Source organism: Scyliorhinus torazame, chromosome 31, assembly GCF_047496885.1.
Source record: "Scyliorhinus torazame isolate Kashiwa2021f chromosome 31, sScyTor2.1, whole genome shotgun sequence".
NCBI lineage: Eukaryota > Metazoa > Chordata > Chondrichthyes > Carcharhiniformes > Scyliorhinidae > Scyliorhinus > Scyliorhinus torazame.
In genome coordinates, this window is record NC_092737.1 from 24,479,569 (window position 1) to 24,495,793 (window position 16,225).

Here is a 16,225-nt window from a genome sequence, read left to right on the forward strand (position 1 = left end):
CACCTCTGACACCTGTGCTTCCTCTATCTAGATTCAGACCCATGTAGTGCCTCATGCCATTGTAATTTTACCCAATACTGCCGGAATGGAAATGCTTCTGTGCTACGAAGATGAGGGAGTTTATGTGAACACCTACGGTCGGATCACCAAGGATGTGGTGTTGCAATGGGGTGAGATGCCCACCTCTGTTGGTAAGTTGCCCACCGTGTGATCATGTGATTTCCTTGTGCACTGCCCTTTGAACCTCTCACAGAGGGAGGGAGGGTAGCTGATGAGAAGGGTCATTGAGTGAGACTTGGTGAGTGTCCAGCAATTCCCCCCACAGGGCCATCATGGCCAGACCCAGGCCGATCCTCACTGGACACTCGGGTGCAAACTCCTCAAGAAGCTGCTGGATCATAGGAATATTTGATAATTTTACCCCCCCTCCCCCCTCACTCTCACCACCACTCCAAGCCCCATTTTGGCTCTCGCATTGCGAGCAGTTTCTCGATTTTTGCAGTGCCTGATAGTGACGATGGTCTCTCCAGAGCAGTTACCTCCACAACCTTTCCACTTCAATATGTATATAATTAAACTTTATAAATGGCTTCATAACTTTTGCCATTTTAAAGATTAATCCTTTTCTTTAAATGGTTAGCACTGCTGCCTCACAGCGCCAGGGACCCTGGTTCGATCCCAGCCTTGGGTGACCATGGTCTTCACGTGTCTGCGTGAGTTTCTTCCGACTGCTCCGGTCTCGTCCCACAGTCCAAAGATGTGCAGGATAGGCGGATTGGCCGTGATAAATAGTCCGTCCGTGCCCAAAGATGTGCAGTTTGGGTGGGGTTACGGGGATAGGTTGAGGGGGGTGGGCCTGGGTGGGCTGCTCTTTCAGAGGGTCGGTGCACAGTCGATGGGCCGAGCGGCCGCCTCCTGCACTGGAAGGATTCTATGGACCCGAGACTAGTTCTAACACATGCAGAGGGCATTTTCACATTGGATTTAGAAATGTCAATGCTCTGGCCAAGGTGTCGTTGTTATCTGTAGCTAAAGGTTCAGCGAAATGAGTGTTCCCACTGCACAATATACCGATATTGTGTCAGGATGGGATTTGTCAGCCTTTTGTGCTCCTCTGATTTTAATGGCCCCACCATTGTCGACCACGTTGCTGTTGGTTTGGAGTCACATGTAGGCCAGACCGGGGTAAGGGCGGCAGATTTCCTTCCCTAAAGGGGACATTGGTGAAACCAGATGGGTTTTTCCAACACCGATGATGGTTCCGTGGTCACCATGAGTGAGGCTAGCTTTCAATTCCTGATTTTATTCATTGAATTTAAATTCCATCAGCTGCGCGAGGTGGGGTTTGAACCTGTGTCCCCCAGAGCATTAGCGGGGGGGGGGGGGTCACTCGTCCAGTGACATTACCGCTGCTCCACCATGTCCCCTAAGACTTCGAATCTAAATTGTTGTAGTTGTTGAATACTGACTGACCGACAGGGGGAAGGTGCCCGAGACCCTGTGAATAATCATTTTCCAGTCCAGTGTTCCTTGTTGGAGCTGACCGCCACCTGTAAGTAACTGGACATTGTGTCTTTATACAGCATACATCTGCTCCAACCAGATCATGGGTTGGGGTGAGAAGGCGATCGAAATCCGCTCTGTCGAAACGGGTCACCTTGATGGAGTTTTCATGCACAAAAGAGCACAGCGGTTAAAGTTCCTGTGTGAGCGGAACGATAAGGTAATGTGTGACCGTGGAAATGTCACGGGCTTCATGTAGCATCCAGTGGCCCTGTTGGTGAAGGTGGCGCGTGTAACTGTGAGTCTTTACAAACTAGCAAACATCTCTGCTTCAATCCGGTCAGACTGCCGATGTACGCTCCGACCTCTTCACCGTGTGTGGGAGTTGGGGTGGATATCTCTTACCTGGACTGGACTAAAATGCATGTTGGCCCACCAATGATTTGACGTCCCTCTCTTATATCGAGCCCCTTTGGCCCTACCCACAGGGCTTTAGGCGCCAGGGCTGGTCCAGCTCAGCAGTGCGACCAGCGTTGGCTCCACGAACGGTCACATTGCAGCAGCCTGAGACTCCGACCTCCTTTTCCCAGCGACGGGGCAAAAGGATTGCGTCGCTCCTTTGCTGCGTTCTCAACTTCCACACAAACTGCTCTGCTTCACCCTTTTCTGCTTTTCCTCCCCACCCACCCAAAGCAGTACGAGTATTCCTGGAGACTGGGAATATTGTGCCCAGCCCAACAGAGACCGGGGCAGGTGCAAGGCAGATTTGTCGTGTATATTGACCTGTCCTGGCGCCTGTGCCGACAGCCAAGGCTGAGCAGCCGGCAACCCTCTAGAAAAGAGAAGACAGGGTCAATCTGATCGTGGTCTTCAAGATGATGAAAGGAAGGAGGTTGTTACGGTCAAGACCAGGACGAGGGCCTATAAATATAAGCGAGTCACTGATTACGCCAATAGCAGTGTGAGAAACCTCTTCACCCAGCTGAGAATGGAGAACTCAGTATCACACAGAGTGCTGGAGGTGAATAGAACAGATGTATTCAGGGGGGAAGCTGGTTAAACACGCAAGGGGGAAAGGAATAAAAGGATCTTTGAATAGGGCGAGATGAAGAGAGAGTGGGGGGGGGGGGAAGGTTAGTGTGAGACAGAGGCACCACTGATGGGCTGAATGGCCTGTCCCTTTATAGAACATAGAACATAGAACAATACAGCGCAGTACAGGCCCTTCGGCCCACGATGTTGCACCGAAACAAAAGCCATCTAACCTACACTATGCCATTATCATCCATATGTTTATCCAATAAACTTTTAAATGCCCTCAATGTTGGCGAGTTCACTACTGTAGCAGGTAGGGCATTCCACGGCCTCACTACTCTTTGCGTAAAGAACCTACCTCTGACCTCTGTCCTATATCTATTACCCCTCAGTTTAAAGTTATGTCCCCTCGTGCCAGCCATATCCATCCGCGGGAGAAGGCTCTCACTGTCCACCCTATCCAACCCCCTGATCATTTTGTATGCCTCTATTAAGTGTCCTCTTAACCTTCTTCTCTCCAACGAAAACAACCTCCAGTCCATCAGCCTTTCCTCATAAGATTTTCCCTCCATACCAGGCAACATCCTGGTAAATCTCCTCTGCACCCGCTCCAAAGCCTCCACGTCCTTCCTATAATGCGGTGACCAGAACTGTACGCAATACTCCAAATGCGGCCGTACCAGAGTTCTGTACAGCTGCAACATGACCTCCCGACTCCGGAACTCAATCCCTCTACCAATAAAGGCCAACACTCCATAGGCCTTCTTCACAACCCTATCAACCTGGGTGGCAACTTTCAGGGATCTATGTACATGGACACCTAGATCCCTCTGCTCATCCACACTTTCAAGAACTTTACCATTAGCCAAATATTCCGCATTCCTGTTATTCCTTCCAAAGTGAATCACCTCACACTTCTCTACATTAAACTCCATTTGCCACCTCAGCCCAGCTCTGCAGCTTATCTATATCCCTCTGTAACCTGCTACATCCTTCCACACTATCGACAACACCACCGACTTTAGTATCGTCTGCAAATTTACTCACCCACCCTTCTGCGCCTTCCTCTAGGTCATTGATAAAAATGACAAACAGCAACGGCCCCAGAACAGATCCTTGTGGTACTCCACTTGTGACTGTACTCCATTCTGAACATTTCCCATCAACCACCACCCTCTGTCTTCTTTCAGCTAGCCAATTTCTGATCCGCATCTCTAAATCACCCTCAATCCCCAGCCTCCGTATTTTTTGCAATAGCCTACCGTGGGGAACCTTATCAAACGCTTTGCTGAAATCCATATACACCACATCAACTGCTCTACCCTCGTCTACCTGTTCAGTCACCTTCTCAAAGAACTCGATAAGGTTTGTGAGGCATGACCTACCCTTCACAAAGCCATGCTGACTATCCCTGATCATATTATTCCTATCTAGATGATTATAAATCTTGTCTCTTATAATCCCCTCCAAGACTTTACCCACTACAGACTTTGTATTTGCTTAGCTGGGGCCAGCTTGCTTCGTGTCCTCATTCACCGGGGAAAGTGAAGATTGGTAACAGATCCCCAAATGCCGACTGTAGCCTCTTTGTTGGTAGCACCGTGGTTACCACTGTGGCTTTACAACTCCAGGGTCCCAGTTTCGATTCCTGGCTTTGAGACACTGTTTATGTGGAGTCTGCACGTTCTCCCGTGTCTGTGTGGGTTTCCTCCGGGTGCTCCGGTTTCCTCCCACAAGTCCCGAAAGATGTGCTGTTAGGTAATTTGGACATTCTGAATTCTCCCTCTGTGTACCCGAACAGGCGCCGGAGTGTGGCGACTAGGGGATTTTCACAGTAACTTCATTGCAGTGTTAATGTAAGCCTACTTCTGACAATAAAGATTATTATTGTTGTCTGTTAGACCTATTTTGTAACCCCCCCCCCCATATCACTTCCTCCCTTTGTTTTCCTACAGGTGTTTTTTGCCTCGGTCCGTTCAGGCGGAAGTAGTCAAGTTTACTTCATGACGTTAAATAGGAACACAATCATGAACTGGTAAAGGGACAACGTCTTGGACGAGAGTTGGATAACTGTAAATAAGTAGGACGGAGCGTTTTGTAGATCAGAGCTTTGAAAACGAGACTTAAATGGCCTGGGAAAGGTTTGTGTGGAACTCACCGTGGATCTCGTGCCTCAAAGACATTGTGGATGAAGCTGTTTCTTTTCCAGTTTTCAATGTTATCACCCCCTCCCCCTTGCTCCTGGAGAAGGAATTTGACAGCTTGGCTGCAGTCCGGTGACCTGGCCTGCACGCTTTCCTCTCTGGCAGCCCAGGCTGCTCGCTATTGCGGGAACATCACATGGACCGAGTGTGCACTGGTTGAGGTTGTGTGCGGTGGTTGGGGCGAAGGGTAACGGGGGGGGTCAAGGTGATTCTAAATGAGCCAATGTTCTAGTTGGGGAGGGGGGGGGGGTGCGTCGGGAGCACCAATCTCTCGTGCGACCCAATCGGTGCCACTTCTGACCAGTCTCCAAGAAAGGATAGTTGGGAAAATCCTGTTTGAACCCAGATTGGCAGTTCGACTGTTTTGGGTTGTTTTTATTTTTTTTGTTGTCGATGTTGTTGCTTATTTTAGACTAGAACTAATGGTGAAAGAAATAGTTTTGCAAATTCCTTTCATAAAATCCAAACCAGTGGCCGATTGTGCAGGAAACAACCCATTGTTGTTGAGTCACACATTATTGAGGCACTGGAAGGTGTGTGGATCACTCCCATTGTTGAATTGAGGGACCATTCAACTCGATTTGAGGATCATGTCAGCCTCAGGTAGGTGGTTTTGAGGAGGGGAGGGCGAGTGGGTGGAGAGAACCTGAAACGTAAAACCCTCGCCGTGCGCCCTTTCTGTCCAAGTGTCATCTCGGAATGTCTGCTCAAGATGTGTTTGATTAGCCCCATCGGAGTGGGCACAACGTGGAGGACACGAGGTGGCCCCTCGGTGCCCTTCCCATACCTCAATCCATGTTATTCTCTCCCGTCATTTCCCTGGCCTTAATAGTGGTGAAGAACGGTGTTTGCCAAGTCTTTGCAGCACAAGGTTCACCTCTGTGTTTGACCTAAATGACATGGTGCAAATTGCACCTCGCCCCCTTCCTTCCTTACTCCCTCCGGTACGAACCCTGTCCGGTAAGCAATCCCTGTCCAGTGGATCAGTGGCTCAATAATGAGCTTCTAAAATGGTCAGGTGTGGCCATGGATGTTCCAGGCTCTTCCCAGTTGAGTTTTCCTGGCTGCCTTTCACAGGGTGGGATGTGCTGGCCGCACTTTGAAGATGATTAATCAGTGCTCCACCCACATGAATCGGGGAGCTGGCAAAGATTGAGTTGATTTGATGGGAGGCGTTTGAGAAGTCACTGAAAGTCACACAGCCGTAAGGGGTCAGCAGGCCTGCGACTGCTGGGTCTCTCTGTCTGTCTAACTCGGTATCAAAATCAGGCCTGGTCATTATCCATCACTGGCGCCTTTCCTCCACCATTGAGAAACAGGCACAGATTTGACTCGAAGAGAGCAACTTCCATTTCAAAGTAAATCTCCCCTCCTCCCAACTCCTGTAAATAGTTTTCAATGGTAATCCGATATTTTGAGGTCAACGTGTTGTGTGAATAAAGTTTTCTTTTTTGCACAAGAAAAGGACAATCGAGACGAGGGTGTGAGAGTTTGGATACTCTGTGTACTCGCATATAGGTTTGCTGTGCGTTCAAGAGTTTGATTCGGGGGAATGGTCAGTGACCTGAACTCCCCTCAGTGTTGGGACGTTGGCTGGAGATGATCATTCTGCCCTTTAGTTATGTCTTCACAGGAGAAGGCGATGAGGACAGTCTTTTTCCAGGTTAATCAGCGACTTACTGAGCCCTTCTTCCGTGACATTGTTGATGCTGAGTATTAAGTCACGCACTGTTCTCTTACATTCCCAGTGTGTTTAAAAATTATATTGCATCTTTTTGGGCAAACCTTGCTCTGAATATCCAAACATCAGGGCCACTGGTGTTTGCTGATGGAATAGGTCACAATTTGTTTTCCTTCCATGCATTAAGGCATATTTATCCTGTTTTGGGGTTAGTTTCTATGCTTCCATCCACTTTCTGTCCCCTGGCCCTCGTGGACCAGTGGGTCTTGAATGCAGCTGGGTCTTGTTTTCTGTTTGCTCAAGGCCCCCAGAACTGCCGAGGCTTTTCCAGCCGGCCTTGACCAGCTTCTTCTTTCCTCCAAGAAGGGACTCCACTCTCCACGTCTTGGGTCGAGTATTGCCGTCAACCCATCTGGCGTGGAGATAATCTACGGAACGGGCAGGAAACTGTCCAGTCTCCACGGCCTTCAGTCCAAAGCCCAACACATTTCAACCTCACTCAATGAGCGTCAGGTTGCAGGTGATGCTGCTGGCTGCGAAGGTTCACAAACTGAGCGCCTGGTCAATGTTACCTCCTTCCCTGAGGCATGTGCGAAAACTGGCCTTTAACTTAACACCTGGAAAACAAAGGTATGTTTGGCACCAGATTCCCTCAAAGACATCTGCTGTGCCCGGAGCTCGATCGCAGCCGGAGACTCCTGCAATCATTTTGGGGGGTGTCTTCAAAGCACCACTGAATAGGTCAAACCTTCCCGCCGGCTCGTGGCCAAGCATCCTTGATCCTGAGGGAGTGCCCGAGAAGAAGTAGACAATTGACCCGAGTGTCCCGGGGCTGGGCTGAAAGGGTTCAAGTCAGGCTGAGTGTGGGTGCCCTCTTCTCTCTCTCTCTCACTCTCAGTCGAGAAGCTCAAAGATCAGGCGAAACATTGTCTTCGAATATTAAAGAGTTAAATTAGACATCGATTCAAGCACCTCCCAGTAAAATGTCATCGCTTTTTAACCAACTCGATTCTGGTGTGTACAGGTGAGGGGGAACGGGTTCTTTGTCCTTGGCGGAAATGTAAAGATGCCTCCCTGCACTATCTTGTCCTGTTGTTGGTTTGGATTCTCCCCAAAACCCTTCTCGAATGGCTGTTTGTATATGAATCTTTCAAGTCTACTCCTTTGACCACCATGCCATATATGGGGTGCTTGAAACAGTCAAGAATTTGTTACCAATTTTCAAGCCTTGCATGCTTATCTGTGGAAGTGTCAGGTCAGTTTCTGGGCTTTGCTCGCCTAGCGCAGGCTCCACCCAGTCTTGGCGATGTAAACACGTCTCTGTCCCAATGCCCTGGGCGTGAAGCAGTGGCCACCATGGCTCTGATTAGAGTCAGCTCGGTGATCTACCAGCCCCCAATGTCTGGAGGCTAAAGAGAACCCAAGGTGTTGGTTCCCAATGATAGAGAGGGCGGGAGAAAATCGAACAGCGATGCCCGGTAATGGGTGGGGGAGGCGGATGAACAGAGAGCTTGAACTGGGGGTGGTGTCTCCTGAATGCACCATCTTCCTTCATAATGACAAAGGCAGCACTGGGAACGATTGGCGGTGGTTCGCTTCTGACTGCCGGTGGAAGCAAAGAAAGGCTGTATAAAGGGCAAACCAAATGTGACCAGTTTGAAAATCTCCAGCCTCCTCCTGACTGCGTTACCAATGAGGCTCTGCCTCAGACTGGACGCTCGTGTTAACAGGTATGCGAGTACAGAGACTGGACAAGACTATGGCCTCCCTTGTAGCCATCAAGGTGCAATCAAACCTTGTGGAGTCTTGTTTTATTTTGTTAATTGGTTCGACTGAATGTTTGCTGGGGAAAAAATAAATAACTGACAATCCTGTTTTCCTTCCAAACGGAGTTGAATGCTTTGAATTTCCTGCCAGTGCAGTGCAGGGGGCTGACTACAGATTGTCGAGGGGTGTTTGCATGCTGCACAACCTTTTTTGAGCTCCAATATCATTGGCAATACAGCTTCTTGTCTCTCTCCGATTCTTTGGTGTCTTTGCGGTAAGGTGAACACATTAATCTCGAGCCGAATCAAGCATTGCTGGAACCTGTACAGTATGTTTTGCCCGGGGAAGGGACTGGTACTGGGGTTTCCTGCCTCCTGGCCATTGCTGTGCAGGCCGGTGTGGCAGGGTGCACAGGGCCACGTTGTTTTTGTAACCCTGTCCCAAATCAATGATGCCTCAGTTGCTTTTTGTCTGTGAAGTCTTGTTGGCATCAAGTCCTCAAGCTTTGCCCAGGTGCCCGTTTGTTATTCCACATTTGGCTTTTGCCCCTGTTTTGCCCTCATTGCCCTGGCTCGGACCTTCCGCCTGGCTCGACATCTCCCCAAAACCAAACCACTTCCCCAACTAACTGGCGAGGGAGCTGGAACGATCCCAAAGAGGCTGCGGCGTTCGGCTGACCTGAGCCTTTAGTAAGGCCACAAGTTTTCACTCCGGGCTGTGAGAGTGTGGAAGGATGTTTGAGATCATTGCACCGAGTTGGTGAAGACTGCCTGCCTTTTCTGAGCGATCGTAATACTCATGAATATAAATCGACCATACATGTTTAACCTGGACTGTACTTGACACATCGCGTATCTTGACTGTGAATTTAGATTGACACCAAACTCGCTTGAACTCGTTCTTTCCTGCCTTCCACACTCTTCACCCACCGAATTCCTCACTCGAGGAGCCAATCGTCCCAATTCCAGCCTCAATGTTCACAAACATTGCCCCATTAAGGTGGTGCTGGGGTGCCCTAAAGGCACTCTCTATCTTTCTCTTCACCCCCAATCCACTGCACCCCTGCAACGCCTCAGTGCATGGCCTGGGCAGCTCCCAAGTACCGGTCCCCTTCCAATTTTAACCCTTTTTCAATTGTGGGTCAAATCCTTTTCCAAAAAATGATGTATTACTTGCCTTACCCGGGGTTTTTAGCTCTGTCTCTGTTGTGCCAGACAAGGAACCATTCCTTCTGCACGTGTTCTTCTCTGAAGTTGAGGTGGATGCATTCCCCGCTGGATGCAGGATGTTGGTGAACATGCTGTGACCGCCGTGTTTCATCTCCTTGCTTCCTATATCCCGGCACTGCACTACAACACTCTGACTGGCGCCCCACTCTCGGGGACCAATCGCCACGGTGCCCGGTTTGAAATGATTCTGTCCCTGGTTTTGGGGCCCGTTCCAGTGAAGGGGGGGGGCTGTGATTCCCATAAGACTGAACCCCCCCAACCCCGTTCCCCATCTACCCCTCCCCGCCCCTATCTTCAAACCCAGCAGAGTTAAGAATCCCTTGTAAGACATTCTTTGCCTCCAATGAATGAATGTATCCTGTTTGACATAATTTATGGTTGGAAAGTTTTCGTTTCTGTTGAGAAATAAATTCTGCCCCTCTGACGTGTGTTTTTGAGATGTGTCATTCATTTACTGATTCAATCTGTGTGTTTGAAGGTGTTCCTCAAGATTAAATTCCCGCTTCAAATTTCCCCTTGTTCTCTCATCCCCCACCCCCCTCCAAATCTCCCTCAGCAGCTGTTACCCCATTCTTCTTCCACTTCCCTCATCCAGCCAACCCCCTATCTTTTCCTCCCGCAGCACAGTGATTAGCACTGCTGCCTCACAGCTCCAGGGTCTCGGGTTCGATTCCCCGCTGGGTCGCTGTCTGTGCGGAGTCTGCACGTTCTCCCCGTGCCTGCGTGGGTTTCCTCCGGGTGCTCCGGTTTCCTCCCACAGTCCAAAGATGTGCAGGTTAGGAGGATTGGCTTGGCAAAATTGCCCTTAAGTGTCCAAAAAGGTTACGTTGGGTTAGTGGGTAACGGGGAGAGTTTGGAGGCGTGGGCTCGAGTAGGGTGCTCTTTCCAAGGACCGCTGCAGACTTGATGGGCCGAATGGCCTCCTGCACTCTAAATTCTATGATTCAATCCTCTGAATCCAGCTTTTGCGACCACTCTGCCGCTGCAGTATTTCCTATCCCACTATCGGTATCTGTGTTGCACGTTCCCAAGACCACCATCGTTCTGTTTTTGAAAATTCTCCTTCAATGTGGACGCGGTGGGTCGCACTGCTCCCTCACAGCACCAGGGACCCGTGTTAGCACTGCTCCCTCACAGCACCAGGGGCCCGTGTTAGCACTGCTCCCTCACAGCACCAGGGACCCGTGTTAGCCCTGCTCCCTCACAGCACCAGGGACCCGTGTTAGCCCTGCTGCCTCACAGCACCAGGGGCCCGTGTTAGCACTGCTCCCTCACAGCACCAGGGACCCGTGTTAGCCCTGCTCCCTCACAGCACCAGGGACCCGTGTTAGCACTGCTCCCTCACAGCACCAGGGACCCGTGTTAGCACTGCTCCCTCACAGCACCAGGGACCCGTGTTAGCCCTGCTCCCTCACAGCACCAGGGACCCGTGTTAGCACTGCTCCCTCACAGCACCAGGGACCCGTGTTAGCACTGCTCCCTCACAGCACCAGGGACCCGTGTTAGCACTGCTGCCCAACAGCACCAGGAACCCGTGTTAGCACTGCTGCCTCACAGCACCAGGGACCCGTGTCAGCACTGCTGCCTCACAGCACCAGGGACCCGTGTTAGCACTGCTGCCTCACAGCACCAGGGACCCGTGTTAGCACTGCTGCCTCACAGCACCAGGGACCCGTGTTAGCACTGCTGCCCCACAGCACCAGGGACCCGTGTTAGCACTGCTGCCTCACAGCACCAGGGACCCGTGTTAGCACTGCTGCCTCACAGCACCAGGGACCCGTGTTAGCACTGCTGCCTAACAGCACCAGGGACCCGTGTTAGCACTGCTGCCTCACAGCACCAGGGACCCGTGTTAGCACTGCTGCCTCACAGCACCAGGGACCCGTGTTAGCACTGCTGCCTCACAGCACCAGGGACCCGTGTTAGCACTGCTGCCTCACGGCACCAGGGACCCGTGTTAGCACTGCTGCCTCACGGCACCAGGGACCCGTGTTAGCACTGCTGCCTCACAGCACCAGGGACCATGTTAGCACTGCTGCCTAACAGCACCAGGGACCTGTGTTAGCTCTGCTGCCTCACAGCACCAGGGAGGTCGGGTTAGCACTGCTGCCTCACCGCACCAAGGAGCCAGGTTTGATTCTGACCTCGGGTGACTGACTGCGGAGTCTGCACGTTCTCCCCGTGTGTGCGTGGGTTTCCTCCGGGTGCCCCGGTTTCCTCCCACAGTCCAAAAATGTGCAGGTTAGGCAGCATTACGGGGATAGGGTTGGGGAAGTAGACTGAGGTAAGGTGCTCTTTCAGCGGTGTGGTGTAGACTCGATGGGCGGCACGGTAGCACAGTGGTTAGCACTTGCTTCACCGCGCCCAGGGACCCGGGTTCGATTCCCGGCTTGGGTCACTGTCTGTGCAGAGACTGCACGTTCTCCCCTTGTCTGTGTGGGTTTCCTCCGGGTGCTCCGGTTTCCTCCCTCAAGTCCCGAAAGACATGCTTGTTAGGTAATTTAGACATTCTGAATTCTCTCTCTGTACCCGAACAGGCGCTGGAATGTGGCGACTAGGAGATTTTCATAAGACCATTAGACATAGGAGCGGAAGTAAGGCCATTCAGCCCATCGACTCCACTCCACCATTCAATCATGGCTGATTTCAACTCCATTTTCCCGCTCTCTCTCCATAGCCCTTAATTCCTCGAGAAATCAAGAATTTATCAACTTCTGTCTTAAAGACACTCAACGTCCCGACCTCCACCGCCCTCTGTGGCAATGAATTCCACAGACCCATCACTCTCTGGCTGAAGAAATGTCTCCTCATCTCTGTTCTAAAGTGACTCCCTTTTATTATAAGGCTGTGCCCCCGGGTCCTAGTGTCCCCTGCTAATGGAAACAACTTCCCTACATCCACCCTATCTAAGCCATTCATTATCTTGTAAGTTTCTATTAGATCTCCCCTCAACCTCCTAAACTCCAATGAATATAATCCCAGGATCCTCAGACGTTCATCGTATGTTAGGCCTACCATTCCTGGGATCATCCGTGTGAATCTCCGCTGGACCCACTCCAGTGCCAGTATGTCCTTCCTGAGGTGTGGGGCCCAAAATTGCTCACAGTATTCTAAATGGGGCCTAACTAATGCTTTATAAAGCTTCAGAAGTACATCCCTGCTTTTATATTCCAAGCCTCTTGAGATGAATGACAACATTGCATTTGCTTTCTTAATTACGGACTCAACCTGCAAGTTTACCTTTAGAGAATCCTGGACTAGGACTCCCAAGTCCCTTTGCACTTCAGCATTATGAATTTTGTCACCGTTTAGAAAATAGTCCATGCCTCTATTCTTTTTTCCCAAGTGCAAGACCTCGCACTTGCCCACAGTAACTTCATTGTCGTGTTAATGTAAGCGTACTTGTGAAATACAGATTATTAGATTATTAAATCTAATGCGCCCTCCTGCACCCGGTCCCTTGGAGCACAGCTGTTTTCAGTTCTCCGAAATTCCCCCCCCCCCTTATTGTCTCTTGAATGGAGTCACTCACTCAACCCTTTCAGTAAAACCAATCACATTGCTGTGGGGTCTGGAGTCACCTGCAGGACATACCAGGTAAGGTCGGCAGATTTCCTTCCCTGAAGGGCATTCGTGAACCAGATGGGTTTTTACGACAATCGGCAATGGTTTCATGGTCATCATTCAACTTTAATTCCAGATTTTTATTGACTTCAAATTTCACGATCCGCCCTGGTGGGATTTGAACCCGGGATCCCATAGCATTGCCCTGGGTGTTGTTGTGTTCTGCGTCTTCATGTAGCAGTAGCTGCTTCCTTGATGTGCACTCTGACAAAGGAAGGTTCAGACTTGGAGATAGGTTTAACACATTTATTGAACAGTAAACAATTCTCCTACGTGAGTTCGACTCCTGCTAACCTGACTACATTAACTCAATTTAACTAACCAGTCTGCTCTAATCCATGCGTGGGTGTGGTGCTTCCTGATCTTCCTCTGTCTCTCGGAGTGTCGCCTATGGTAACCCCCTTGTGGTCGTGTCACCTCTGGGTGTGCCTTGACTGCCCATTGGTCGTGTCCTATCTTACTGACCTATTGGTTGAATATCTGTGTGTCATGATGTCTCTGGTGCTCCCTCTAGTGTTTACCTAGTTACAGTGTACCAACATTTACCCCTTGTGTATTTAGTGATGCATATCACCACATCGCACTTTGGTTCATGTTACATATTTTCTGTACAGTGTTAAAGAAAATTGAACAAAATAGGTAGATAAGTGATCACGTACAAATCATGATGACATTGATGTTTATACAATACCAAGTGATAATTATGAGTCCAACGTTCATGAATTAATATGGTCGAGTGGTTTTATTGTTTTGTTATTGAAGCGGTGATGTTGATGATGGAATGATCCCTTGTGGACGCCGTCAGTGTCCCTGTGGTTAAGGAACCAAGAAGTCATCAGGAGGTGTGCAAATGGTCAAAGCACTATGTGGCCTGATTTGGACTCTCTTTGTCTATGCTTGCGGTAGCGATGCAGTATGTAACCTGTGTCGTCCAACCTGGACTGTTTCTTGTGATTGCGATATTGATGTCGCATGTCAGCCACCTTGAAAGCTGGTCTGCTTGTTTGTAGTGGAGCAAACGCATCTGCCTTGAATGCTGGTTTGCAGCAAACTTGAATCGGCGAGATTTGCCGTCATGCCGTGGTATGGCTGTACTCTTGCCAGTGTTAACTGTGCTGTTACATTGTCGCGCATTTTCAGAGTGGTACCATGTCGTGCCAGTCGTTGCTCCAGTCTTGTTGTTTTTGTCGTGCTTGTTGTTGACGTTGGTGCCTTAGGTACGCTTCTTGTTGTTTTTGTTTTCGGACGTTTTGTTGTGTTTGTCGCGCTCAAGGACCACACCGAGTGGAATATTCGAGTCCTTCACCAAGTTACTTGTGTCAGTGTCCTTTGTGGCATCTGCTGTTTCATTGAGCATGCCGTCTCTGATTCCTCGGCGCGACCCGTCTGGAGTCATGTCCGGTTCACTTCAATCATCTGAGGTGTCTTGATGCTCCCCGTTTGGAGACAAAACATTCAGGAATGCATTTTCTTATGGAGAGGCTCGAGTGGATGAGATTTGAATTAACGTTGTGTCACTGGAGTCACCAGTAACCTCACTTTGATTGTCGAGCGCCTCTGTACATACTGGCGGAGAACAGTCAGTCTCGCTGTCATATTGCACATCTTGTCTGGGAATTGTGATGCCTTCGTCACTTGTCGCACATACAGTGTGTAGACCTTCAATGTCGTCTTGTCAGTCAATTGAGCTGGGTAGACTGTCAAGAGTCTTCTGGTGGCTCAAATAATCTGGGTGGACTGTCACAGTTGCTTTGTTGTTCACGTGAGCGTGGTAGACTGTCATAGTCTGCTTGCTGTTCAGTTGAAGTTGCTAGACCTTCATGGTCTTGTTCATGCAAAGACTGCGCTCTGGAGTCTTGCGTTGCTTCCATCGTGGAGTCTGTCCACGAGCTGGCTGTGGAGGCTTGCAGCGTTCCCTGTTTGGAATCGTGCATTGGTCTCGCTGTGGAGACTGTCATCGCTTTCTGTGTGCTTGTGTATTTACAGTGATGCGTATCACCACAGGTGTCTGGATTACTAGTCCCGTGACAATACCACTATGCCACCGTCTCCCCACAATATTTCACAATGTCAATGTTTCCCCTGTCCCACCAACCTTCCCGGGACAGGTACAGAGGAGATTATAGACAGAGAGTGAAGCTCTGTCTGGACTCGCTGGTGAAGGCTTCACAGGCGAGGCACAGCAGAGAGTTTGGTGTGGAGTATCCGATTGGAAAACTGTGTGTTGTGTTACTTTGTTCAGCATTTTGCAGAGCACATTTTGACATGTTCGGAAATTTTCAGAAGTTTTTTGAAATGGCATCAATCTTTTTTCTAAATTTAGAGTACCCAGTTATTTTTGTTTTCCAATTAACGGCAATTCAACGTGGCCAATAAACCTACCCCTCCCGCCTTTGTGTTTGTGGGGGGTGCGACCCACGCAGAGACGGGGAGAATGTGCAAACTCCGCACGGACAGTGACCCAGGGCCGGGATCGAACCACGACCTCGGTGCCGTGAGGCAGCAGTGCTAACCACTGCGCCACCGTGCCGCCCTTACGAAATGGCTTCAACCTCTTTCCAAGCGTTTCTCAAGAGTCCCGTTAAGCACTTGTTCTGACACCCTGGGCGAGGGTGGGGTCAATTCCAGCCCCCTTGATCCAGAGCCACGACACAATTGAATTAACCAATCATTCTTCGCAAAAAGACTGACGTTTTTGGCCCTGGCTCCCAGTAATTACAGTGGCTAGGTTTGTAAATGTAAACTATTACATTTTTCAATATGGAGGATTTAATTCAACATGCAGCAAAAATAACAAGTTAATCTCATCTAGTTCCTAATCCTCCGCTTAACCTTGTCCCATCCTCATAATTAAAAACATACCCAGACACACCATGGCAGACAGGGGGGAGAAGAGGGATGTAAAATAATCAGTAAAGTAAAAAGGTGAGTCTTTATTTCAGATGGTTGTTTCCAGCACACCTTCCTGCACCGTTTTCAGGTCCGAGCTCTCCAGTCTGGAAGGGTTTTCACTGTCGATCCATTCCGATTTCTGCAGTTTCAGACATACAGCAGCTGTTCTGGAGCAAACAGAAAGGGGAAAGAGAGGGAGCAGGTCCTTTTTCTACGTGTCTGGGATTCAGAACTCTGCTTTCCTTCAACCTCCGGGAATCATCCCACTGGAGTAGGACCCACTCACCACC

The 16,225-nt window shown here is 49.8% G+C and overlaps 1 protein-coding gene across 5 annotated transcripts in view; it reads left to right on the forward strand.

Moving 5' to 3' along the window:
* Nucleotides 1-9,843, forward strand: part of LOC140404762 (misshapen-like kinase 1) — a 420,620-nt gene extending 410,777 nt beyond the window's left edge. For all 5 annotated transcript variants that reach the window (XM_072493477.1, XM_072493481.1, XM_072493478.1 and 2 more), the window contains 3 exons: nucleotides 32-191; nucleotides 1,584-1,723; nucleotides 4,494-9,843. In XM_072493477.1, the coding sequence (XP_072349578.1) occupies nucleotides 32-191; nucleotides 1,584-1,723; nucleotides 4,494-4,577 (384 nt within the window). In that variant the 3' untranslated portion in view covers nucleotides 4,578-9,843. The remainder of the gene's footprint in view (nucleotides 1-31; nucleotides 192-1,583; nucleotides 1,724-4,493) is intronic.
* The last annotated feature ends 6,382 nt before the right edge of the window (nucleotides 9,844-16,225 follow it).